Below are 26726 nucleotides of genomic sequence, written 5' to 3' on the forward strand. Positions count from 1 at the left end.
CTACTGTACTTTCTCTGGGAAGGACGAAAAGTTATTTAAAAGAACATTAAGTCAAGAAGACGTAGTAAAAAAATACATCTGAGAGTGACTGTGTATAATTTACTATATTTTATACAACTACAACTCACAAGATGTAGAATCAACTTGCCCTAAACAGTCCCTGAATGAACCTATTTGTGCTCCATAGAGTGGGTCCCCACATGGAAGTGGCCATGTTTATAATAGGGGTTTAATTCAGAATCACATCCAGCCAGTGAAGTAGAATCAGTGGAGAATGACTTTCAGAGGCCAAAGAAAATGACATTAATTGCGAGAATCTCAGAAAGCTGCTCTGCTGTCACATCCAGTCCTCCACAAACAGGAGAAGATTGATAATTATCGATTGAAATGTGTCAATAAAAGCCTGTCCTCGGGATTAAAGCGGTCATTTGCTGTTTGTGATTCTTGGCAGCTTCAACTGTAACAGAGAGATGGGAGGCAAGGGGTTGGGCAGTGAACAGCTTAGTACCTTTAATTTGGAAACATAATTGGACCATATTTTACTTCAGTTGTAGAATTTGAAGTTTACATACATTTCAGCTACATATTTTAAATTTCATTTTCATATTTAATACACTTATGTTCAGAAACCATACAGATATTCCAATTGCTTTCTGCAGAGGGAATATAACGTATTTTCAAACAAGTGGACTTTAAGACCCCTGCTGTACCTTTAAAGAAACACCAGGTAATATTTGGGGAGTTTGCTTCTGGGGCTCCCCTCTAATGTAATTCATTTTTTACAGCAATAAAATCAAGTGAAATCAAATAAAAGGGTGGGTGTGGTTTCCTACCCTCCCCCTAAAGTTACATAGCACAGATTCTGTAGTGTTGAGCTCAGAGTAGTAACAACAGAGGCTCTATTCTCCCTATTGCAACTCAGTGGATGACTACCATTATTTTGAAGCTGTACTTTTAAGGTGCAAATATTACATACTGTTCCTTTAAAGTCATTACGTTAAATGTGATCAAAACTGTATTCTCTCTGGGTTTATAGGATGACTATCTTTCTCTCCCAAACACTCCCCTGGATCAGTGTCTTTTGGTCACGATGACCAAAGCCACAGTGATAACACGATAAAACTGTCCAGACCTAGTGCTTACCTTTTTAGGGTTGTTGAAGCCTGGTTTGCAGAACTGTTTGTAGTACTCCCAGTAGCTCTTATTGAACCTGTACTGAATCTGCATGTCTGTGTAGGTGGCAAAGCGGTCCGGACACTTCGATACGCACATCTGCAACAGAGTTTAAAGGGACTGCTCAGTTTTATTAGCTGACCATTACACTGACTGGCGTTAGTGGTTCTCAATCTGTGCAGTTCAGTTTAGTAAAGACGGTCTCTTGTTAATTTTCTTTCTTAACTTTCCTAAGCTTTATGCAAGTGGGTTCTGCAGTATCTCTTCAGAAGTATTCCCTGAAAAATTAAAATCCGTGGAGCTTTTCTGAACAAAAATGAAACAAACAAAGTGGGAAATACCAGGAAACACTAGCTTTTAAGTAGAAAGTGGGTGCACAGATGATGAAAATTGGACATTACCTGAGTAGTTGGACACTGGAGGTTTATTAGAACTGCAGGGCTGGCACATTTCAGTATGTTAAAGTAGAACAATATGCTTTTCTTTCTGAGGAAACAAAACACTGTGGATCAGCAGATATTCATGTTAATTTTAAGGCAACATCAATGCTTAAAACGGTTCACAACAGGCCTCTTCAGGTCAGGTCCTGGAATATATAAGACTGTGTTCATGATACTGACCCTGGGGGTTTGAACACAGTAGCTTATATGAGTCAGCTTATGGGCTAAAGAAGTCACTCATTAGCTGAATCAGGGGTTTTAGAACAGGGATAACACCAGAGAGCACAGCAGCGACATGTCTAGAGTTTTATATGTAAGATAGACGGTGACCAGACGTTCTCTTTTACCCGGACATGTCCTCTTTTTTAGACTTAAAAAATGTCCGGCCGGAATTTCACAAACTTCCGGGATTATGTTTTTCTAGAATTTACATGGAATTTCGAGAAGCGTTTCGTTCACAAACTAGTCCCGCCCCCTAAAATCTTCTGATTGGACGGTCTGACTGTAGAGCTACCGTTATTGGTCGATAACCTTCTCTGTACACATTTAATTGGTCAATCTGCACGTCAGTAGTCCTTGTTTACGTCAGAGGCAAAGCTCACGTACCCACCCTCATTTCGAGCAGCTATAGCGAAACGTAAATGTAAGTTCTCGGATGAATTAAAAAAGAAATTCCCATGTTTTGTGTAGCAAATAAAGGTGTAAAGGACCTAAAAGCACACATAGGTTCAGCTAAGCATACAACGGCAGCGAGGGGCGAGAGCTCAATCACCTAACCCCCCCACCCCCCCGAGACGTGTCCTCTTTTGCACCATCTCAGATCTGGTCACCCTGTGTAAGAATGATAATGATAATATATATAAATAAAAATTAAAACATGTATTATCTGGTATGTGTTTTCCAACTTTACTGGCCTAAAGAATACACAAAAACCATTTTAAAATGGTTTCAGGGACTTGAGACGTCTGGTTCCATTCACCACCACTGTGAATAATTATGCCAGAGGATATTCCTGTTTGAGTTTGTTCATTTCTTAGCTCTTGAATTAAGCCGAAATCTGGACCTGCACATTGAGTGCATAGTGTGCTCATTGCCAGTAGGGGTCAGTAAAGTCAAACAGAAAATGAATATAGCTGAAAATAAGTCTGTGCCATTAATGTTTTTATTTGGAGATGATATAGTTATCACGCTTGTAATGTGGGGATACCACACCTGAAAATTTAATAACATATTTTATATATTTCTGAATAAAAACGCTCAATGATATATACAGATTTGAATAAGAGGAACGATGTCAGATTGACTCAGAATAACCTGCCATTTACTGCAATAACAGCATCATTGAATGCTATGGACCAGTGCTGGAGTAAAGCTGGAGTATTTACCATTACACAAAAAGAGAACTGAATTAACTGCTGGTGTCACTGTGTGACCTCCCCATGCGTAATCTTTTAAGCCCAGAGAGTAACACATCCCCAATTATAAAGCGCACGGACCCAGCAGTGGCCAATCCACCGCAGAGTAAACAGTTCTCCCTCCATGGCCGTGCATAACAAACACTCTTATCTCCGTTCCCCAGCTCTGCTAATGAGCAACTTTTCATCCTCCCCAAGGTTACGTCCTGCCAATCATCTCCAGCTCCACAAAGAACAGCTCAATACCTAAAAAGTAATGTGTATTGTGTAGGGGGTGGTCTTTTAAATGTTAACAAACTTTTGATATTGTCCTAGCTAAAATGATTATACATGGGCATTAACCCCTCGGGCTTAATACAGAAGAGATTATCGTTGTCCATTACATCAGCTCCATAGGACTATATAGGTGCACTTTGTGGTTCAAAAATTTTATATTGTAGTTCATCGGTTGCTCTGCATACTCTGTTATCCCCCTTTTACCCTGTTCTTCAATGGTCAGGACCCCCAGTGTGTGAGTGTGTGTTGTGCTGGTCCATGTGGATCAGACCCAGCAGTGCTGCTGGAGTTTTTAAAAGCTGTGTCCACTCATTTGATGACAACTCTATTAAACATATTTAAATATGCTGCTGTCATAATAAGCTATTATCCAATTAGCTACTTGTTGCTATGCAGTTTATGCCGTTTCTCTACACTGATTGGTTGTTGTATAATGCAACATTATCTATTGTCGTGTTATCTACATATCTGTGATTGTTGGCTGGTACTCACGCATTGGGGGTGCCTTTCTGACCACAGAACTGACCCAAGCTGTCGGTGGGATGTATCACCTTCCTCGGGTCACCGTGAATCCACGCTGCAAACACCACAAGAGAAAAACACAGTTAAACCCTATATTTGTTCAGAAAGATTTTAATAAAGGCCTTTAATATTAAGTTTGTTGTTCTGACAAGGCTTTACACTAGATGTTCAAACATTGCTGTAAGGATCTGATGGCAGTCACAAGAGTATTAACAACATCAGGTACAGATGGATGATGATTAAGACTGGACCACAAACACACTCTAACTCATTACAGAAGTAATTAATGGAGTGCCATCAGTCTAGAGAATACAGCTCTCCAGCTCCACACCTCAATGCTTAGGGGCTCAATAGTCCTCTAGCCCACGCTTATGGACTAGAGGCTTATGTACAGCTGTTCTAGTGTGTTTGCCATGCTCAGTGCCAAGTGTGGGCAAGAGGGTATAAAGCCTTCCAGCACTGAGCTGTGTAACAGTGGAACTGCATGCTCTGGAATGACTGATGAGCAGAAGTGTTACACTAGGTAGCCTTTTTATCTTAAGATTACAGCTTTATTGTTATTGTGATACTTCACTGAGCTGTAACAGGGAGAATAGAGCCTCTGTCATTGCTACTCTGGGTTCAGAACTGCAGAAACCTCACTATGTAACTTTTTGAGGAGGGTAGGAATCCACCCTCTGCGTCCCCCTTGATATTAGGACAGTTTTGTAAAAGACGTTTACACTCTTCAGCTGTAGGGGGAGCCCAGGAGCAAAAACACCAAATCACACCTATTATTGCTTTATAATGATTTAACATCCAACAGCAGTACTTCTGTCCAGTCATGTTTCCAAGGCTGAGAGCCACCAATTCCTTACAGCAACGTTCCAAAATCTACTGTAAAGCATTTACAAAAGAGGCTTCTACTGCAGGAAAGAGAAGAAACACTACGAAGCTTTGAACCTACAGAGTACAGTACAAACACAAAGTTCTGCGGCACTATTTGTCAATATTTTCCCCAATTAACATACAATATATTCCTTCAAAGCAATATTCATTCATTAAAATTCATGCAATCAGAAGCAGCACTCTGTAAGAATAACCTGAGGAAGGATGAAAATACGAGGACGGAGATGCTTCTCAGAGGCACGAGGTCTCAGGGATGATCAATGGGATTTCTTTGTTATCGTGAGATAATTACCCCCATCCCGCTGAGTGGAGGAACTATTGATTTCCTCTCTTTCCCCTGCCCCGCCAGCTTTATTAATGAAGTCGCCACATACAAACAAGTGACAGCTCCTGTCGTCTCTAAATTCTGCGGATCTCTACACTGGTAAACAATCTGTCCACATACTTACAATCTGTATGGGTGGGACGTGTTCTAATGTTACAAAATGACTCTGAAGCATCTCAGCAGAGCTCCACTGACCATACAGGGGTACTTTGTAGTGCTACTGTTACAGACTGTTGTCCTTCTTTTGCAACATTTAGGTGGTGAACTAGTCTCATTTTTAACCTACTCTTACTGTCACTGCTGAACTGTGAATAGTCCACCAACCAAAAACATCCAGTCGACGGTGTCCTGTGTCCACTGATGAAGGACTAGAGGACGACCAACACAAACTGTGCAGAGACAGATGAGCTACTGTCTCTGTCTTTACATCTACAAGGTGGACCAACGAGTTAGGAGTGTCTTAACAGAGTAGACAGAGAGTGGACACAGTGTTTTAAAACTCCAGCAGCACTGCTGTGTCTGATCCACTCGCACCAGTGCAACACACATTTGAACCCAAGCACACAGTTCCACTTTTCCATTGTCCAATGATAGGTGGCTTTATATATCAGCTTCAGGGTCCTGGAGGCTGTGGATTCAAGTCCCACTCCAGATGACTGTCTGTGAAGAGTTTGGAGTGTTCTCTCTGTGTCTGTGTGGGTTTCCTCCAACCATCCAAAAACACATTGGTAGGTGGATTGGTGACTCAAAGGTGTCCGTAGGTGTGAGTGTGTGAGGGAGTGTGTGTTGCCCTGTTAAGGACTGTTGCCCAATCCAGGGTGTGTTCCTGGGGAGGCTCCGGACCCACCGCGACCCTGAAATGGATAAGCGGCTACAGACAATGAATAAAAGAAGGATGCTTGGCATTGAGCATAGGGCACCTGTTCCATGTCACATGTTCCTATGGGGATTATAAGCTGTGTGTGTGTCATCCTAAATCATCACACTCTGAGGACTGAGTTATGCACCAAGTAATATGATTATAGGTAAAAATAACGTAAAATGGTACATTTTTGGTACAACCACTACTTCAAAATAACAGCCCACTTTTTCCAATAGCTCACAACTGAAACAGGTTTAAAACACCCCACTGAGAGTAAGCTGTTAGAGTAAATGTCATAGCTATGAAGCATTAGCCTTAGCTCATACACCACTTCATTCCCATTAGAATTGTTATGTGTCTCATTTCACTGGTAGATACTTTGATTGTTTCAAGGAATAAAGCTTAAAGGAAGAAAAAGACTGAAATGGGTGAAATATAGAGCTGTACAACTTGGGGAAAATATCTAATTGTGATTTAGATGGCAATTATTTTCTGTAAATTAAGGTCAAGTCCTGTTTTTAGAAGCAAGAAGATGAAGAAGGTCTGGCTCTAATGTCGGACGCTGAATGTAGAGGTAGACTCTGATTTACACAAAGGAGATAGGTTGCTTCTGATTGGTCCGACTCCCTCTGGTTATATTTCAGACTCTCTTCTTGAAAATGTAGGCTGGGATTTAATCTGCACTCTTTCAAACTGAGATTTCTATCTAAAACCTATTCTTCTTTCAGCCCTAGTTGAATGAGCTTACATTATTCTTACCCATAATCTCTCAAAAAGAAATATTACACATATCAACAAGAGTTAAGATGTTTCGCTTAATGAGATTCCATTTGTTGCTGCTAAAATCGCTTTAAAACTCCCTCTTTTTGTCAACAGTAAACTGTAAAACTGAAAAACACCCACAGAGAAGAAGTAATTAGGGTAATGTCATGCCTAGAATGAGCTCATACACCACTGCGTTCCCCTTAGTACTGTACTAATCTGGCTCAAATGTGCACTGTATGCAGATCAGTTGTTATACTGTTGTTTATTGCGAGACGGGGGGTGATGAGCATTGGGACGGCGGGGTTTTCTTTGTGCACCGTTCACAAAGGCAGAGGCACGAGACGGTGTGTCTGGAGGATGATGTCATTGGTGATTTCATCTTTTTTCGAGGGGATTAAAGTGGTGTGTGAGTGTGTGCGTGTGTTTGTGTGTGTTGGTGTGTGTGCAGAAGGGGGGTCTGGTGGTGACATCATCCTTAGCTGCCTGGGAGAGATATGGAGAAACTCCATCATCCCACCTCCATTACAGCCTCCATACTGTTGGCTAAAATGAACTCATCATTTTAAATAAGCTTAGATCATCCGGTCTTGAATAGAAAAGTGACGCTGGATCAGTCCAGAACCTGGGATTTTGGACACAGGGGACAAACCGCATCAGGGGACATATGACCTAATTACAGCATGTATCCAGATATTTGTAGAAACCTCTTTACTCAGTGCTGAGGATGTAAATACAGAGTTGTATACATCACTTTTACTGCAGTTATAACCTCTACTTCTAGCTGGAACATTGCTTTGAGGATTTGATGGCAGCTACAGTAACATCAGTGAGATCTGGTGCTGATGTTGGGTGATTCCAGATCCCTAAAGATAATGTGTTCAGTTCCACTGCTTTCAAAGAGCACATTTCCTCTGCTCCACAGCCCAGTTCTGAAGGGCTTGCTATGTTTCTGTTCTTGTATTAAACCCTTTGAGCCACACTGCACATTTGAAGGTGCCATGATGTGCAGGAGCTGAGTGATTGAACACTTCACAGTGTTTCGTAGTCTAGCGCGTTCAGAGCTGAGTATAAAAGCACAGCTGACGAGCCCTACTTAAGATTCTGAGCAGATAAGAGTTCCTGACTTTGAGAGACACTGTTTTGAGTCTGGACGATGGTGTGCAACAGCAAAGCTCCCTGAGAGAGGTTATAGCCTTCATTAACGTCATGTCACTGTGATAATATTATTTTTCAGCTGGAGCTGAATTTAAAATTCCTCCAATTCATCAATGCAATGCAAATTGTACTGTTAAAATACTAGTAGAAGGATAAATGAAGGGGAATTACACCCATATTTCAAATATCTCCATAATGAAATGGTTAAGAAGGGTTTAATGTGACAAGCTCCTTTATAGAGAAAATGTTCTGGATCCTCCTCTGCATTTACCGAACAGCAACACACACACACACACACACACACACACACATTTGATGCTCTGTGCTAACACAGTGGAGGGATTCTATCAAAGGGATTTTAAACAAAAGGCTGATGCGTTCCTAGCCCCTGGCTTAGCGCCCTTTTTTACACTTCAAACGGGATCTGCATTCATTTGGCCCGCTGGCTGACACGAACAATGAAGCGTGGGACAACAATAATTCCCTCTCACGCTTATCCCACAGCGCTGACACTTTCCCCATAATTTCACACAAGCTGCTCATCTCTCATTCAGTCAAAAACCAAAGGTTCTCTGAATTGAAACACAAAGACAGTGTCCCAAATGGACATGGGTCGTCCATTTGTCCATTTGTGGGCCAGCGGGTTACAAAGACATCCAAGCACTGGGCTTTGGGACAATGGGAGTGTGAACTCTGAAGTGATGGAGCACCGTCCAGTACCGTTGGGCTTTGTGGAATCAGAGTGTTGTTTGTGGCCTCAGTAATGTTCATGTGATGTGACAATGAATATCTGGCTCTGTTCCAAATGGATCTCAAAATCCTGTGTAGTGAACTATGTAGTTCCTTATACAGCAGCTTCTACACCTAAGTACTACACAATATGTCTAGCACTAATCCATTTATATTCAGCTCTCACCCGCACGGCTCCTTTTCTACAATTGAGGGCATTATTTTGGTGCGGAAGTCATAGATTCATCATCCATGCAGTGCACTATGTAGGAAGCACAGAGCCATTTAAGACAAAGCCTGGAATCATGACCGGTACTGGTTGACGACCAGAACACTAAGCCCAAAATATGCCTGACATTTTATCTGACCCGTCACATTTAGGTCACATGCACATGAATCAAATGCATATATGATTTAGGAGCACATTCGAAAGTGACTCAAATCTGAATGGAAAAGATCAGATTTGACATATCCACACGTCCTTAAAAAAATCAGATGTGTCACTTTAAGGCATCAGATTTTATCACTTCAGCTTGGTAATGTGAACTTATTGCCTTAAATTCTCAAGTTTTAATGAAGGTTAATTAAACATGACCGGAATATTAAAATGAAGCATAAATGGGATCTTGCATTTTAATTAGATGTGAAAAAACTGGAAAAAGATAGCGAAGATATGCAAAAGAACATTAGAGAAAAATAGCTGTCAATTTGTGAGTCTTGTGTTTCCTAGTTCAATTATGCTGCAATTAGACCTGTTTTGGGTTAAAACATTTCATAAATATTATCCTTTTTATAGGAACACAGGACTCTGGAAACATAGAAATGACCTTTTTTATTTTTTGTGTCTTTTGTTATAGTTTTTCAGTGCAGTTTAAGGCCAAAATAGTTCTATCAATGTCCTGACTCAAAGTGAGCACACGTTTTGCCCTCAAGCTGACCAAATATATCACAAAAATGCACAAGCTACATGAATGAAACAAGCATTGCTAGCGTTAGCGTTAGCATTAGCGTTAGTCGCTGAGGAGAATAGTAAGAAATAGAGGAGATCCTCACGTGGCCAGACACATAAAAAATTCATGTTCCTCCATCAGAGAAGACGGCAATGAACATACACACGTGCACACTCACTCACACACACACACACACACTCCAGAATAGCCCACAGACAGAGTACACATACTCTCGCCAGCTTGCTAATTCTCTCATTTCTTTTGTTTTTGACTCTTTTATCTACATCACTTTAAAGTTTCCAGCTTGTGGTTTCAACTCTTCTTTACCAAAGCCTTCATAGAGATGGCATGACATAAGCATTAGCTTTAGCAACAGCCTCCTCTGTGATCAAGTATTTTGAGCGGTTTCCTCTCCTGTAGGCTATTGCTGTACATATCAATATTGTGCTCTCATCTATGTCTAACACACTGACAGAACCTTGCAAACTAAATCCAATTAAATAACAACTACAACTTCAGTAACTTCAGTAGCTGGATGCTAATCAGTTTGAGCCTACCATTATATAAGAAAACATGTCATATTATGAAAGACTTAACATTTGAGACAATCAAATAGCCGAAAAGTACCCGTTACTACATTTTCAGGATGACATTACATATGATTGCATAAAAAGATAAATGTTAAAGGATTATAACTAAACAAACAAAAGTTTCCCAGACTATATATATATATATATATATATTTGTTAAAAAATCTAGTGAAAATAGGACCCATAACAACAATGCAACATCAATATCACTGTGTGTTCCTGTGAAATAATTAGTGTAAAACAGTTAATAGTGTAAAACAAAGTTGCATCACAAATAACTATTCAGAATACACTGGCACTATGGTTTTCCCTATTATCTAAGATTGAATGTGGCAATGTAACACAGCACACAAACAAATTTTCATTCTCTCAGTCCCCCGAAGCACTGAGGCATCTGGCATTTTGAGAATGGCATCATCTCCCTATTTGCAGCAGGGTGGCCTAACCTTTGTTTGATTTAATATCACTTTCCAAACTATTGTAAACTTGGCCTTTGTGCTTCTTTTGGAAAATATAAGGATGACTAATACCATTCATTTCCCCACAGAGTAGAACAGCTTATGACTTCAGACCAGATTGAAAACAGACAGAAAAAAAAAACGCGCCCACTCACCCACGGTGCCCAGCACAACGTAGCCAAGGATGACAATGATGAAGAGCACGCAGCACAGCACATCCGTACAGCTTCTGAAAAGGAGAGAGAGAGAGAGAGAGAGAGAGAGAGAGAGAGAGAGAGAGCATATCTTCATCATTTAGGAGCCCCTGAGAAGTGCTAGAAGAGAAAGAGTTGCAGAAAGAATGAGGCAATCATATTTCATCTCCAACTCAAAATATATTCAGTGTTTCTGTGATTTATTGTTATTTAAATCATGCAACTCATCCACAGTGCCATTTATTGCAGAAGCTTCATGTTACTTCTGAAATAATCAAAATAGTTTATTCCTCCTGATTACACTCTCAGTGAGGAATTCTAAACATATATAAACTAAATATGCCAGTAAAAATGCAGGAGCCATTTGCTTCCTGACAGCCAGGAACAGTACAACATTTAATCGTTTTCTTACATGCTGCACTTCCGCAGCCCTGCCACAGACTCTTTGTCAAGACTCATTATCACATGTGGGTGTAGCTGAAGTGATTTAGGCTCAGTGAATGGATGGAAACACATTCATACATGTGATGTCACAAACATGATGAATTTAAAAGGAATAACATTGCACTTTTTTATATACTGATGGTTCGAAACAGGAGTCATTTGTTCAATTTTGTTGTTTCCATAATTTATCCAGCTCTATTGTACTTCAAAAGTGTTTATTTTGTTTCTTGCAGACTGAGTGCTTACTATTCATTCATTCATTTTCTGTAACGGCTTATCCCTACCCGGAATCACCGGGCGCAAGGCGGGAACACACCCTTGAGGGGGCGCCAGTCCTTTGCAGGGCGACACACACTCACACATTCACACCTAGGGGGACTTTTGAGCCACCATTCCACCTACCATCGTGTGTTTTTTGGATTGTGGGAGGAAAAACGGAGCACCTGGAGGAAGCCCACGCAGATACAGGGAGAACACACAGAACCCTTCACAGACAGTCACCAGTAGCGGGGCTTAAAGAGTGCTTACTAACTGTTCTTTTTTCAATTCCTTTTCAAAGAAATGACCAACAAAATACTGTTAAATGCACAGGTTTGTGTGGCTTTGTTATTGTAAATAAAATGTACAGTTGTACACTGTTACAGCAGTTTGCATCAATGTGTGTATAAACAGCAGGTGAAAATGCCACATATTTAAGGGTTAAAAGCACATCTACAAATCCTCCCCATAGCTATATGCACATATACAGCACTCGACTAAAGCTTTGAAGTGTCTGTCAAGCTCATAACAGCAAGGTCACATCCCACTGTAAGAGAGGAAAAACTCCAGAGAGTCACAGATGCAAATCTTGACAAGGACAGAGGAGAATATCTGCTGAGTAGAGAGAGAGAGAGAGAGAGAGAGAGAGAGAGAGAGAGAGAGAGAATGTGACTTAAAAATTACCTGTCAAGATGTTCAGCATTGGTTTTTGGATATAGACGATAACAATGACTTGTGATGCTTTGTGAATTCCTGAACTTGTGTTAAAGGGGAGTTCCACTCAACTTTCCACTTTTTATTTATGTGTAATTCAGTGATTGAGATGTAAACAAACAAATTGCTTTATGGAATAGTTTATTAAACAGGAATCACTACATTGGTGATGATTCTAAAATAGTCATAAATAGTCAAAAATACTATTTCACTTTGCATTACCCCCACCTTGAATATACTTCAAAATATATTTTAGGGCCAGTGCAGGTTTTTCAACACCACTGTGAACAAACCCGAATAGTGTGGAGCATTACACACTCAACCAGACACATTCAAATACACTTTTTTTTACATCTTAACCATTTAATTACACAGAAATCAAAGGAGTTTAATTTAAAACAGAGCTAACAATCAATGAAATTGGAAGCACCAATTACCACTGACTTCTTCCGTCACCATGCAGTTACCATGGCCTGAACTGTTCCTTTAATTCGGGAGAGTTTGGGCTGCTCTGTAAAAGTTGACGATGTGTCTGTCTGGTGGCCAGGGGAAAGCCTGGAGAGATTCTTCTGATCTCTCTCTCTCTCTCTCTCTCTCTCTCTCTCTCTCTCTCTCTCTCTCTCTCTCTCTCTCTCTCTCTCTCCTGTTATAACTCCCACTTGCACACCCAGAGAAAAACCTTGCCAACCTTCTGTGCTGGGTCTATTTTTTTGGGTTTCAGACCTGTTTAGAAATCTCTCTCTTCTTAATTTGGAGGAATGTAAGACCAGAGCCTAACATAACTGCTTATTTTTGTATATTCTTTAATTAATTTTCAGTTTACACAAGAACAGACAGAAACGATATCCTGCTATTCCCTGTTTCTGCTTATCCCTGTTTCCAAAACATAATAAACTTCTAATACAGAGGCTAACATGGCTGTGCATATATTATTTTTAGCATTATGCTTCCCTTTTGTCCATGATTATAAATAACAGCATGTCATAAAGGGGCAGAAAGCTGATAATTAAATCTAATAGATAATGCTGAACAACTCAATATTATTTGTGGTGAGTGTGTTGGCATAGAAGTGCTAATAAACAACGCTAATCATCTTCTATTATTAGCTGCATTAGCTTTTTAGTCCTAGTTTACAAGTAAAGAAGCTTACTTTAGACAATACACTGTTAGGCGTAAGGGGGTAAAATTGTAGTGGGTTGCTATAAAAGTGGCATTTTGGCAAATGCTTTAATAAACGACAAAAAAATTGAGGTTCAACTCTAGTGCACTGAACTCAATATCTTTGCTCTGACAAGTTGCTTAACTTATGGTAATTTCAGAAACCCCTGAACCACCGTGAAGCTCTTGTATTATTTATCTTCTTATTATTCACCAGTATTGAGAATTCCATGACATGAACTCATCCAGAGAGTGCTATCAACCCCATAAACATCTTAAGCTTTAGCCTCTTAAGACCTTCCTGTAGCTTCTCTAAGCCTCTACATGCCAAGATGGAGACTAAACCCTGATTAATGGAGGTCAATCCAACTCCACCACTGACACCTTCCACACAGCCCGGCTATAAATGGCCCCCAGGGGCCACAGAGGGATTTCTGAACAGGTCGCTTTCCATGCTAATCCGATCAGAGCTCATTAGAAATGCCTTGCAGCAGGTGCAGAGTCCGATCACATTTCTGCAGCATTTCTGACCCATGAGGATCCTTAACCGACTCCATGCTGTGGGTTTACACTTCCTTCAGCACATTTTTCTGAAAAGATGAAGAACCAAATTGCTTGCAGATTCCATAGAGTGGGTCCCCCACACAAAGGCAGCCATGTTTAAAATCTCTGATACATCTAGGCTACTAGGTTTCAGCCCACCACAAAAAAATAAATCATGTTAAAGACATCGAAAAGATGATATGGCTAGCTGTTTTCATCATCTAACAACGTTTATATTTGGACCAAATCAGACAGACCAAACAGCTTAAATTATAATGTCTTTTTTTGGGGGGCTAAAAAAAAAGGCCATGACGGACCGACCAGATTTTAGTGTCATATGACACCTGGTGTATGTTGGGAGGGTTTCATCTGAATAATGATTCATGGACAATACATACTAGATCACACATTGCTCTAAACATTTCAGAGATACTGAATGACATCACTAAATAATATGCAGTTCCACCGTTACAGCTCCTTTTTACCCTTTAAACTAGAGGTGGGACTTGATTAAAAAAATTAATCAAATTAATTAGAAGATTTGTAATTAATTAATTGAAATTAATCACATTTTAATCACATTTCAATATTTAGCATGAGAAATATTGATTTAAGTTTGGTTAATGAATGAATCAATGAACATACGCTTAAATTCAAAATCTTGTTTATTTTCCCACCAGTCTACTACCAGTGAATTGGTCAATTTGTCTGACGTGGACTTTGATATTTTGTTTCTGAATGTGAACCCCGACATGTGGTCGAGTGTTGACTGGCGACACTGTTTGTGTTACAGTGATCCCTCGCTACTTCGTGGTTCATCTTTTGCGGATTCACTACTTCGCAGGTTTTTTCAAGGGGGCTTTTTTATTATTTACATGTATTAGACTAGGCCTGTAGGTGACAAAATATATCATTTACAAGTGTTTCTTACGTACAGTACATGTGTTGTTCATGTCCACATCCGAGTGAAATTTACTTACGCTAATTCACAGCCTAGGAATTACTCTATTAAAGAAACTGGTAGGATATCACATGTAGTTCCAGCTGAAAAACATTATTGAATGACTGTTTAATGCAAAGGGTGGGTTGTTAACAGCACAGGAAGGGTTTTAAAAGTCCAAATACTCTTTAAATACATAAAAAAATATATCTTTCCTCTACTTCACGGAAATTCGTTTTTTGCGGGTGGTCTTGGAACGCATCCCCCACCAAAAACGAGGGATCACTGTCCTGTTAACACTGACTAACACTGTTAATTACTGACCTGCGCGCTAGCCCCAACATGTTTTGCGTTGAGGTGGTAACGAACGGTGGAAGTGCTCCTGTGAAAAGCAAACTCCTTCCTGCATTAAGTGCAAATAACAAGATTTTTGTTTGTACTTCCATCTGGAAGTTTCTTGTATTTAAATTTCCCATCCACTAGCGTAGTCTCTTCCGTCATCTCCATCATGTTCATCACATTGTGCGTTGTTACAATCTGTGTACCTGGAACTCATGGTGCATGGTTTCCATGGTGCAAAGTGTGATTAAAATGTGTACATTTTTTTATTTCGTTATTTTCCCCGTAATTAATTAATCGAAATTAACGCATTAAAGTCCCGCCCCTACTTTAAACTCGTACTTAGCACTGGGCACAGTGGCCTTCCATCCACAGCATTTTGTTTCATAGTTGATTGTGAAGAGCGAGGAGCAGAAGCTCTGTTTTTTAGCCATTTTCCCTCAGTTCTCTTTCTTCTCCATTCTCATTTTCTCAGTTTTTACTCAGTGCTCTTAATTCTCGGCACACATTGTGTCCATTTTGCTGCATTTAACCTTTTCTTTGTGCTCTCACATAAACACTGGTCCAGTTCTGTGAATGGACAGACTCAGAGGAGGGGTTCTGAAGTGTTCTAAAGTGACTGCACTCTGCAAGAAGCAGCACAAAATCTTCTAGTTTTTTTCCATGTTTTCAAACTTAGGTAACTCAAGACAAAACTGACTGAGTATTCTTATTTGGTATTGTGTGGCTCCAGATACACATGGTAATGCCTAAAATTGTATTTTTTTCATATGTCCCCTTTAAATAGACTGGACCTGCAGAGGCAGTGGGCTATTATTGGGAGATGGTGTTCAGTTAGAGTTCAGGGAGGTTTTCTGTGGTGTATAACACTACGTCTAAGTCTGTCTCTTATGAAATGATTGCGTAAGGTTGCACGGGCAAGGCTGGAGCGCCGGAGAGTTAGGATCATGAGAATTTTGAGGAAGCACTTACGCTGATTTTAGCACCATGACACTTCTGGAAAGGCCAGCTCAGGTACTTTCTGCACACTCCTGTCCCAGGGGCAGAGATTCCTTCAGTAGCATTCAGCTCAGACCACACACAGTGGCTTGAACAAACAACTTTCGCTTGCTGAATTATTCAGAGGGATTTTTTTCTCCTCTTGTTAGAGACTTGCACTTGCTGCCACATTCCCATCCATACGCTGGAGCTCTGGTCTACTCCAGCTGTGTCATTGTCCAGCTGAATCTGATTTCTGTTCACTTCTGTGCCTTCCTGCTCAGGGTCTATGCTATAGTATGCTTTGTTTGGATTTGCTATGCTCAGTCTGGGGACTTGGAAGGATGGGTGGATTACGTTGTATTAATTTGTAGCACCTTTTGTTTGGATTTCAGAGGTGGAGTCTAGTTTACAGCTGTGTACATAGTAATACAAGCAGAATTGTTCATGTTTGCTAGCTCCCCTATGGGATTTCTAGTGTTATGGTAGCTCATATTTTGGTTGTTCTAAATTAAGCTCTATGTTTAAAGCCTATAAAATATTTATCTTATTGTAGCAGAGAGGTAAACTTGTTACAGTTCATCTGGTTAAAATATAGCGCAGATTCACAGTCAGTGGCCTCCATAAAACGTCCAGAATTAGGTTGATTCCTATTTTTCCTGTTATCTTCTTAATCAAGTTAGTTGTTAATCTCATACTCAAAGCTTCCAGTCTTGCTCCTGAAATCTGAGTAGGGACTATATATAGAGATCACATTTTTTTATCTGACTCAGAATGGCAGCTTGTAAAAAGTAATCCTGCAAGAGCTGGTTGCTGCAACAAGGAAGGAACAAATTCTACTGATTTGTCTGAACTGATGACAGTGCTGTGTTCAGTCCCAATCAACAACAACACGCCAATACAAGGATGAGTAAACAATGCTTAACGTAACAGCCACTGTTGTTGTGGTTTCCGAAGCCTGCTGTTTCCATCAGAGACGAGGTTTTGGGCTGTCACTGGCTGCAATGATCTGCACAGTAGACTTGGTACCTTTCCTGATGCAACCATCTTGTTTCACCTTGGATAGGCACTGGCATGAGGACCACACCAGCACAACCCCAATGACAATATAGCGGCTGTCGGGAGAACACCCCAAATTCCATGCAGACAGGGACCCAATGAAAAGCCTAAGCTCAGACTTCATGGCCTTAAAGTTGGGCAGCAACAACATTATTCATCACCATGGCAACATAGCAATGACACCAACAATGACAGGTCACTTTGAATGTACTATTTTATTTTATAGGTCAAAAGTTTACATGAAATTATGTCCAGCTATTCATGTTACTGAAATGATATCTCTGGATGTAGATGATGTAATTGAATGTAACCATTTGTGCCAAAAACAGAAATTAAGTTCAAATCAAAGTGTCATTTCTTTCAGTGTAAACAGTGTTCTTACTTTTTTAAAAAACAACTTATTTCTCCCACATAAGCACACAGGTCATCAATTTCCAATTACAGAAGCTTAACAAGTCTTTCAGTTTGATGCAGTGAGAATGAAAAGAACCTCTGAAAGAAAAATGAATCAACTCAAAACAACATTAACATTACTCCAAGTTCCTTCTACACGTCTCTGCTGTTCTCTCAGCTCCTGGGAGAGGGCGAGAGAGGGGGAAAAAGGGCTGTGGCTACTGCATAACTGCTTTGCTGTTGGTGGGGGATCTATAATTACATCTCTGCTATCAAGAGTCAATCTCTTCTATCTCTCTCTTTCCACTTCAAGGGAGTCTTACAGGGACTGGGCAGGAATTTAAATGGATGAGGCATTCAAGTCTCTGCCGGGGAAAATTATTCATCCTTAATTTACTAAGATTGCTGCTTAAAATGTGAGGGATGGACATGTAAAGCTAATGTCTCTCGCTTGGCTTTTTTTTTGACGTGTAATTACATGGTAACAAATGGCTTATTAATTAGGCGTGATAATCTCTACAACACCCTACGGCAAAGATAAATATTACCCTCATTGCGGCATCCACAAGGGACTCACTCATTTGCGCTAATCAAGATGGGAAGTTTTGAAACATCAGCACTGGAAAAGGCAGGGTCAGTCAAAATAATTAGCTTTCAAACAAATCTAAACTTCAGAAACTGACTTGGCCAAAACAGATGGTTAATTAAGTGTTCCTTCCTTCTAGAACCATGAACTTTATATAGAGTCATATGTATGTTTAAATTCATCTGTGCTTTGTGAAATGTCCTTCAGAAAGATGGTGTAAGTTTTGAAAATGGTTTTATGTAAGCACCAAAAATGTTTTTTTTTTTTTTTGCTAGCATAGACCACATGCAGAGACACAATGGGGAGGGTGGCTTGGATGTGTGTGCGTAATGCCGTGCCCCCACACCCAGGGCTTAAGTGGTCAAAGAGAAGGGAGGAGATGGGGTGGCGGTGGGTGCAATGTTGTTCAACAAGTGGATGAATTGAGAGTGAAGGGGTATTAATAGAGTGGTGGCGAGGTGATTGGTGTGTGGTCTCGCTCCCAAAACTACGTCACATTGTGACTTCACTTTGTTACAAACTGGACATAATAAGAAACCACTTTGTTGTTACATAGAACCATTTACAAACACCATTTATATCACCGTATGTTATAAATTGTATAGTGCTGTAATGTAATGTGTAAATTTTAATAGTAAGATATACATCTGCATATTTCTTAGCTATATATTAAACACCTTGTATATTTTAACAATACGACATTGTGCGCATTTATATAGTGTACGTTAATGTGTGTAAACTGGAAGTTAATGTGCGTACATACTGTAATTATATTCTGCATTTCTGTTTATTTATTATTGCAAGGGACTATGCACCTAAGATTTTCACACACTTTTCACTTGAGACAAACCTTAGATTGGATTTTGATTTGATTTGAATATATAAAGACTATAAATTGCAAAAAGATGAATTCTTAGAAGCCAATTGTTTGGATTTAGTAGCCATTCAATGGAGAGGTTATTGGTCAATGAGTGTCCTAGACGCCAGTGGGTTGTTGTTGGTGTTGGTGGCCCACAAGAAAAGTTAGTAGCAGTTGTTAAAACAGGGTACAGGCCATACACTAAATTGACCACAGCTATGTCCACCACTTGTCAATACATTTGTAAACACCAGCCATAACGACTGAATCAAACTACATGGTAACTCTTTACAATAAGGGTACATAATTAATGATAATTAAAACAGAAATTTGCCTTATTAAATAGTTAAGTAATGTCACAACTAATCACTAAAAATTATAATAAAAATAATTAGCTTTAACAAGCATCCTAAAATATATCTATTCTTATTTCTGTTATTACTTAATGATTAATTGTGAGTTGAATTAATTGTTAGAAATGATTATTACTGTCTTTTTACTAAAGGTTGCCTTAATCACCCATTATACTTTAACTAAATCTACATTAAAAAGTATTTGCTCGTTTAATGCGCCTCTCAGGAGCACCTGCACATGAGCCTAAGAACACCACGCACAATGCGTCAAAGTGTCGACCAGAAGGGTGTAAAAGCCCCTCGACACCAGATCCAGAACACCTTTGGTGAGTTGCAGTAGTGTTTTTGATCCAGAACTAATCCCCCCACATTAGTATCTTGCCACATTAATGCACTCTTATAGCTGCCACCAAACCCTCAAGGCAGTGTTCCAATAACAAGTCTAAAGCCCTCTCTCTCTCTCTCTTTGTGAAACATCCAGAGCAGGTCTCTGAGCTACAGCCAGCTGTAATTAGGGAAGTGAGCAGAGCAGTCATTCTTTATTTAATGGTCTGCTGTCACTATGTGGGTTACTGGGTTTGTGTTTGCCAGCTGACCTGCTTCCACTGGAGCCATCCCTGCCTCACCTTAACAACTTATACACACACACACACACACACACACACACACACACACACACACACACACACACTTGTTTGCGGCAGGTATTATGACAGGTGCAGAAAATGCAGCTCTTAGTGGATACTATCTTGTCATAAGGATCACTGGAATTGACAGGAGCAGCTGCATGCACCGATTTAGGGCTCAGAAATTAAAGAGAAAGCATGGATGACTGTCTCCAGATCTGGAGACAGCAAAGTGTACGTTCCTTGTGTTTGTTATTATTATATTATCATTTACAAGGTATAAAACAGCTAAAACTCTGGAGTTCTGAGTGCTGAAAGAAATGTGTTCATCTGTAATTACCTACTAAAATAGAGATATTAGAAAAGATAACCCAGTCTCCATGGCGACCGTTAAAGTTTCTATTATAGGGTTCATTACTTCTACAACTACAGAAAATCACCAGAGCAGGCCAAGTAATAATGCATATATTCTGCCTGCTCACTACTGCCACCCCCTCGCTTACAGGTCCTGGCAAGTTATGCAACAGCATATAGGTCACAGTGTGCAAATGTATATTTACATAGTTCACCTATAATGGTGATTCTTCTAATAACATGAACACTGACTTAAAGGAAGAGGCAAGACTCCTACCTGTTGTGCACAGGTCCCCTGAACGCTGGGTCAAATTTGCGTGGTTCACCTGTGGAAGATAAAAAAAAAAAACTGTATAATAACCTGTGGGAAATGTAAAGGTCATAATAACATTGATAATGATGTGTAATGATAAAAAAGTGTCATTTTAAAACCAGTTAATTCTGACCAATCATAGCAACAGGTGAGTTTCAGTGGGTGGTTTTTTATCATGTTTTCCAACAGAAGAATTAAACTATGGTCAGAATCTTTGTGGATTCAACCATGAGGTTTTAATGAGTATCAGAGTTGCAGTATGATTTATAACATGTTCATATAGCTGTGTTTTTAAATGTGTTTTGATGTAAAAAAAAAAGGCAACGTTGAGAAAATATATTATTATTATTATTATTATTATTATTATGTGCTGAAGTACAGAAGGTGTCATTTAGGACCCAGCTTCCACATCTAAACAAACTCACATGCACACACACACACCGTCACAGTCCAATTACCCCCCACTCCACACACACACACTCTCTCCTATACATGTCTGTTTCCTTGCATATTGGGGACATTACACTGAATTCCATTAAATTTATGGAGACTTAATCCTACCTTATTCATAAATACACTCAGCTTAACCCTAACCCTGCAACAAACCCTAAAACTGTTACATGTCTTTGCCTTAAAATGTAATGTAATTTTAAACTGTGGAGACCAGCTTGAGATTTCTGTCCCCACAATGTGAATGAGCCTGGTACACACACACACACACACACACACTCGCACACACAGTGGGCACAGTCTAATGAAAAAACGGCTGCTCCATCTGTTTGAGGCTAATAACAACCTCCATAAGTTTTCCCCTTCTTCTTTTTCCTGCCTCCTCTTCTGTAAGGAGACCACGACTGGAAAAGACAAACAAATCACACCAAAACACTGCGCTGCTTCAAAAAGCAGCTCCTCATTAATAATGCTGTGTCATTTGTGAGACAAAACCAGCTCTCTGTCCTCTCTCTTTCTCAAAGCCTCAGACCAGAGCTGAGCTCTGTGAGCAATTAAAGCATCGCTAACATCAACTTTCATCTTCATATTCCTTCAGTTCACCAACTCAGATCAATGATCAGATCAGAAGAAGAAATAAATGTTACTAGTTTTGCTTTTTCATCTCATTTTTGGATTTAAAGGTCCTACACCCTATATTCTTCTAGTCCTAAAGCATTTATTTCATCTATAGGAGTCAGGTAGGAGTGAGAAAAGCAGTCATAATTATTTCACTTAAAGAGCCCATATTTCAATTTCCTTGTATTTCATGGTTTTCACTATTGATCTTCACTTATGACATGACATCAGTCAGGTTTGAAGGGCCTCTACCCTACACTGTATTTACATGTAATATACAGTCAGCTCTCTGCTGATTTTTAAATCCTCATCCACTGATTAAAACAAACTTGATAAACAAAAGCCATCCATGCAACGAATGAATGTAATGAAGTGTAGCACGCCCTGTTGTAGCCCACCGCCATGACACACATCCACATTAGTTTGAGTTTATTCTACAAATGGTCATCATTCTCTTAAAGGAACACTAGGTAATAATTGTACTTTAAAATCACAGCTTCAATATAATTGTGATGGTCCACTGAGCTGGAGTTGGGAGAATAGAGCCTCTGTCGTTGCTACTCCAGACTCAGCACTGCAGAAAATGCACTATGTAACTTATGGAGAAGGGTAGGAAACCACATCCTCCCCCCACCAAGCCCCTGATTTCAGGAGTGTGCTGTAAAAATGTATTACACTCTGCGACTGTAGGGAGAACCCAGGAGCGAAAACACCAAGTGTTCCTTTGAAGGTCCATACCTTTACATAGCATTCACCTTTACTTGTATTCATATTTTTGTCCTAAAATACAAACATCTGGTTGGGCAGTTGTAATGACTCTGCCCCCGCAACTGTCTGTTCTGGAGCAGGGCACTAACAGTGAAGAGGGAAGAGAACGGAGCAGAAACGGAGGCTGTGATGAAGACCCGACTCTGAAAAGTGGAGGTTTGTTTATATTCTGCTTTTATTACCTCTGTCTGCATGTCTGCCAGCGGGGGTCTTACTCTCAGAGTGTGTGTGTGTTTGTGTGTTTGAATATGAGTTCAGTATTCTCTGGGAATGCTGGTGTTTCCGGTTTAAAATGTAGATGATGATGAATAATTCATTGAATGTCTCACAGGACACTGAGAACATTTCCATTAACCAAGCTCTACACATAATGCACATAAGACAAACTATCATTAACTCTTACTATTAGTATTACGTTTTCAGATCTAATTGCATGATTGCAAAAATGTTTCTTAAAAGGTGCATGTATCATACTGTTTCTCCACTTTTTTCGAGTCAAAAATAACTGGTGGCAGTTCTTATAATCAACTTTCATTTGTTCATTTGTTTGTTCGAACCCACACACTATGGGAGGAAACCAGAGCACCTAGAGAAAACCCATGCAGATACAGGGAGAACACACCACACTCCAGCGATGGCTCTAATTTAAGGGTTAATATTGAAAAAAAAAATCTTTTAGCTGAACATACATCAGCACAGGTGTGTTACAAAACCCTGACCCTGAGCAAAGTCGAGCAATCATTTTCAAATGGAAAGGAAAAGATAAAAGGAATTACCGCGAGATCTAGGGTTAACAGTCAACGCTAAGTACCTCAGACTGATTTACATTCAGAGCCTCGTAATGATGACAGATAGCTCCTCTAGTGGAATTACAGTGTTATGTTTACAGTGTAGAAGCGTGGTGTGTGAAGGAGTGTGCTGGCGGAGATGTGTCAGTAAATCAATGGCCACGGCTGTGGCTCAGTTAGCAGAATGATTGAGCGTTCCATCACCTTCACAAAAAAGAGCTGTTTTCTCTGTGGTCCACCTCCTTCAGCGCGAGGAGCTGAACTTAGAGCCAGTAAAACCCACCGTGGAAAAACTACAGCAAGATTTGGAAGAAAACCAGTAAAGAAATATACAGCTCAGATTAGTCACTGTTGCACTCCATCACACAACACAATATTCTCACTGAAACTGGACAATGAGCTGGTAGCTGGTGTACAGACTGAATCATGGTGCCTTTCCACTGCATGGGATTGGCTTGACTTGGCTTGACTCACTTTTAGCTTGTTGCTTTACCATTAGCACCGCTGCCCTGCATAATGGAGCTGGTGATGTCACAAAACCCTATCTCTAACAAGAAACGCGAGCTCTGATAACCACAGCAACAGCAACGGTAAAAGTTAGGAGTTGTTTTTGTTTTTGTTTTTATTTTGAATGAACACAGCTCCATGACCCAGTTCTCACAAATCAGTTTTCATTGTTGCACGTTAGGCTTTCACTGGAAATTTTTGTCAGCCCCTGACCCAAGGAGCATTTAAACCACTTTAAAACAGAGCAATGTTATGAGCTGCTGTTGTGAGTTGGATAAAAACAATGTGAAAGCTACTGAAACGTCAGAGATTTTACAAGTGGCGAGTTTGGCCATGCCATAGTGATTGACAGGTCTCTCTGGCCAATCAGTGCTCTGCAGGGTTTAGACGTCATTATTTAGTACGTACTCGAATTGTTTGGAACCATAAGCGAGCAGGGACTAAAAAAGTTCCCGGTTCCAGGAGCCAGAACCAGATTTGGGCAGTGGAAAAGCAAAAGAGCCGAGTCGAGTCGAGTCGTGTAGATTCCATGCAGTGGAAATGAGATATTCGTGGCACATCTCACATTTTTTACATGTGGCATAAATTTAGACGTGACTATTTGATTAATAAATTATTTGAGATTTTTTTTAAAGCATTTGGTAAATTAGGTGAGCTGAAAAAATTCCATGTGATGTTCATGACTTTAACCCAATACACTTTTTATAAAATTCAGAGCAGGTGTTTTTACACAGACCTGGTTCAGTAAATGTGAAGCAAATTAAGTGTCTGGGTCTGAAATGGCTCTGGAGTGCTCACTCTCTCCAATGCCCTCTCAGCCACGGCCTAGAAAATGCTTGATGTTTTTTTATTGTTACAGTTACTTAAGGAAGAACTGACTCTAAATTCAAGAGACTGTTAATGGCCTCACAGTAAACACAGACCAAAAACGAGTGCTACAAAATGTAACGAATCAAATTACTAATGAGATTCTGTGATAATTTATACAATGAGTAAAAACTTACAGGCAAGTTCAACATCAACCATGAACAAGCTACAGTCAGCTTCTTACTCAGCACTGCAGAAACTGCACTATGTAACTTTTGGAGGTTGGTAGGAATTCTTGGGTTGATATTCATTTCAGTTTTCTGAGTGTTTGCTTGTGAGTAGAAAGTAAGTAGCATTTATCATATCATTAATGACTTCACCATAGAAGATTCAGTGATATTCAGTGGAAAAATACACTCAGGACAAAACACATTTCAGGTTTTCAAGCGTTTTTTTTGACCACAGGGCACCATTTCACTCTGACAAATAAAGCATAAACCTGAAATCCCTTATAGAGGCACAAGGGAGACTCTCGAATATCTCCCAGCATCACATTATTCTGAATGTCACAGACATTGTCGAAAGACAGAACTCCGCCTGGAAAGTCCTGTGCACCTCAGTGTGGCTCCCTGAGAAATTAGAATATGGAAAGTTTATTCACCTGAGATGTGGTTTATGATTCAGTTCCTCTCTTGAATATAATTTATAAGGCCTTCAGTTCAGCTGCTGAAGTCCTAACCAATGGGAGAGCTCACTTGGTTAACAATTTCCTGTTCTAATTCTAATTAAGAATTTAACCCTTTTCAAACACACCTTAATGAAAAAAGGAGTAGTAATATAAGTCACTGCTGAGGTTAAATATAACAAGCATGAAATTTATATTCAGCAGAACATTTTTATAGTTCCCCCCAAATCATTAAGCCCTCTGTGAAGGACTAGAAAACCCTCAGGGTCCGCCAGTGGTGTGCAGTGGTCTCCTCAACTGCTCTATTTCTTCAAAAGGCAGTATTCTGATTTCTATTCATTTCAGCATCCAGTTGTTTTTCAGTCAGTAAACAGGCCAGCGAATAGATCCATTTCTTATTTATACATAAACAGTGAAATCCATATTCTGTATTTTAATGAGGCGTTTGTTTTTCTTTTTTTGGCGAAGTGTGGATGGAAAATTGAATTCCATCCCTTTTCCCAGAAGGACTCATGTCTCTCTGAGCTTTGAAGGGAAAACTCCTTTACTGAAGACAGAGAGATGAGTTTCTTTGGTGTGAAACACAGCAGAGACCAGAAAGCCGCACTGGTTTCTCCTTCTCTGTGTGATATCCATATGGAAGAGCGGCGAAGAGCTTTAGAAGAATGTAACACTCAGATACTGGTTATATGCAGCATATAATGTTAGAGTCTCCTCAGACGTTGCTGGAATAAACCTTGGAAAGTATTTGAACACTTCCAATTACTTGGAATTAGTCCCCACAGCTCTGAAAGCTTTCTACACATTTTTAAAATGACATAACACAGCGAAGCCAGTAACTAAAGACATCATTTACATATTTTAGTATTAAAGTATGTCGGTTTAAAGGAGAGTGGAAAATAAAATATAATCAGAAAATTAATTTTTTTTGGATAAAACCACACACAAAAGCAAAAAATGTCCTCAGGAATAATGAAAACATCACAAGAACCAGGACATGGACCCTTATAATACACACAAACCATTTGCACACAACCTACAAACTAATGTCCTGTGTGAGAGCAAACTTATTTTTGGCCAAAAGTTTTAGCCCACAGCCTTCTTTCACTAAAAGCGTCAACAACAACAACAACAACAACAAAGTCTCCGTTCTGCCAAATACCGCAATGTTTTTCCTAATCGCAGCACCAAGAAAACATGAAGGCTTTGTTGGGGAATTTTTGTAAGCAAGATCTAGTTAAATTTCTCTGGAGTCCGTCTTAATGAAAGCCCAGGAAATCCTGAGTTTAAAGCTGCGCTGGCGGGTGGTGTTGAGCTCTTTTATCTGCTCTCAGGAACTCAGAGGAATGAGGGATTAGCGAGCGAGTGAAAGAAAGACAAGAGTAACTAGTTACAGTCCGAATGGTGGGTAGCAACTTTATTCTTAGCACCAGCTTCTTCCATC

General features: G+C 39.8%; 1 protein-coding gene across 2 annotated transcripts in view; it reads right to left on the reverse strand.

Moving 5' to 3' along the window:
* The window catches only part of LOC136675755 (choline transporter-like protein 5-A), an 83120-nt gene that overhangs the window by 11943 nt on the left and 44451 nt on the right, over window positions 1-26726 (reverse strand). Inside the window, exons 2-6 of one of the 2 annotated variants that reach the window (XM_066652496.1) lie at window positions 20624-20672; window positions 10704-10777; window positions 3797-3881; window positions 1575-1659; window positions 1144-1272 (exon numbers count right to left, since the gene is read on the reverse strand). In XM_066652496.1, coding sequence (XP_066508593.1) covers window positions 1144-1272; window positions 1575-1659; window positions 3797-3881; window positions 10704-10777; window positions 20624-20672 — 422 coding nt within the window. Of the gene's footprint in view, window positions 1-1143; window positions 1273-1574; window positions 1660-1793; window positions 1975-3796; window positions 3882-10703; window positions 10778-20623; window positions 20673-26726 lie in introns of those variants that run through there. The other variant, XM_066652497.1, reaches the window with a different exon arrangement.

Source organism: Hoplias malabaricus, chromosome X1, assembly GCF_029633855.1.
Source record: "Hoplias malabaricus isolate fHopMal1 chromosome X1, fHopMal1.hap1, whole genome shotgun sequence".
NCBI classification, from domain to species: Eukaryota; Metazoa; Chordata; class Actinopteri; order Characiformes; family Erythrinidae; genus Hoplias; species Hoplias malabaricus.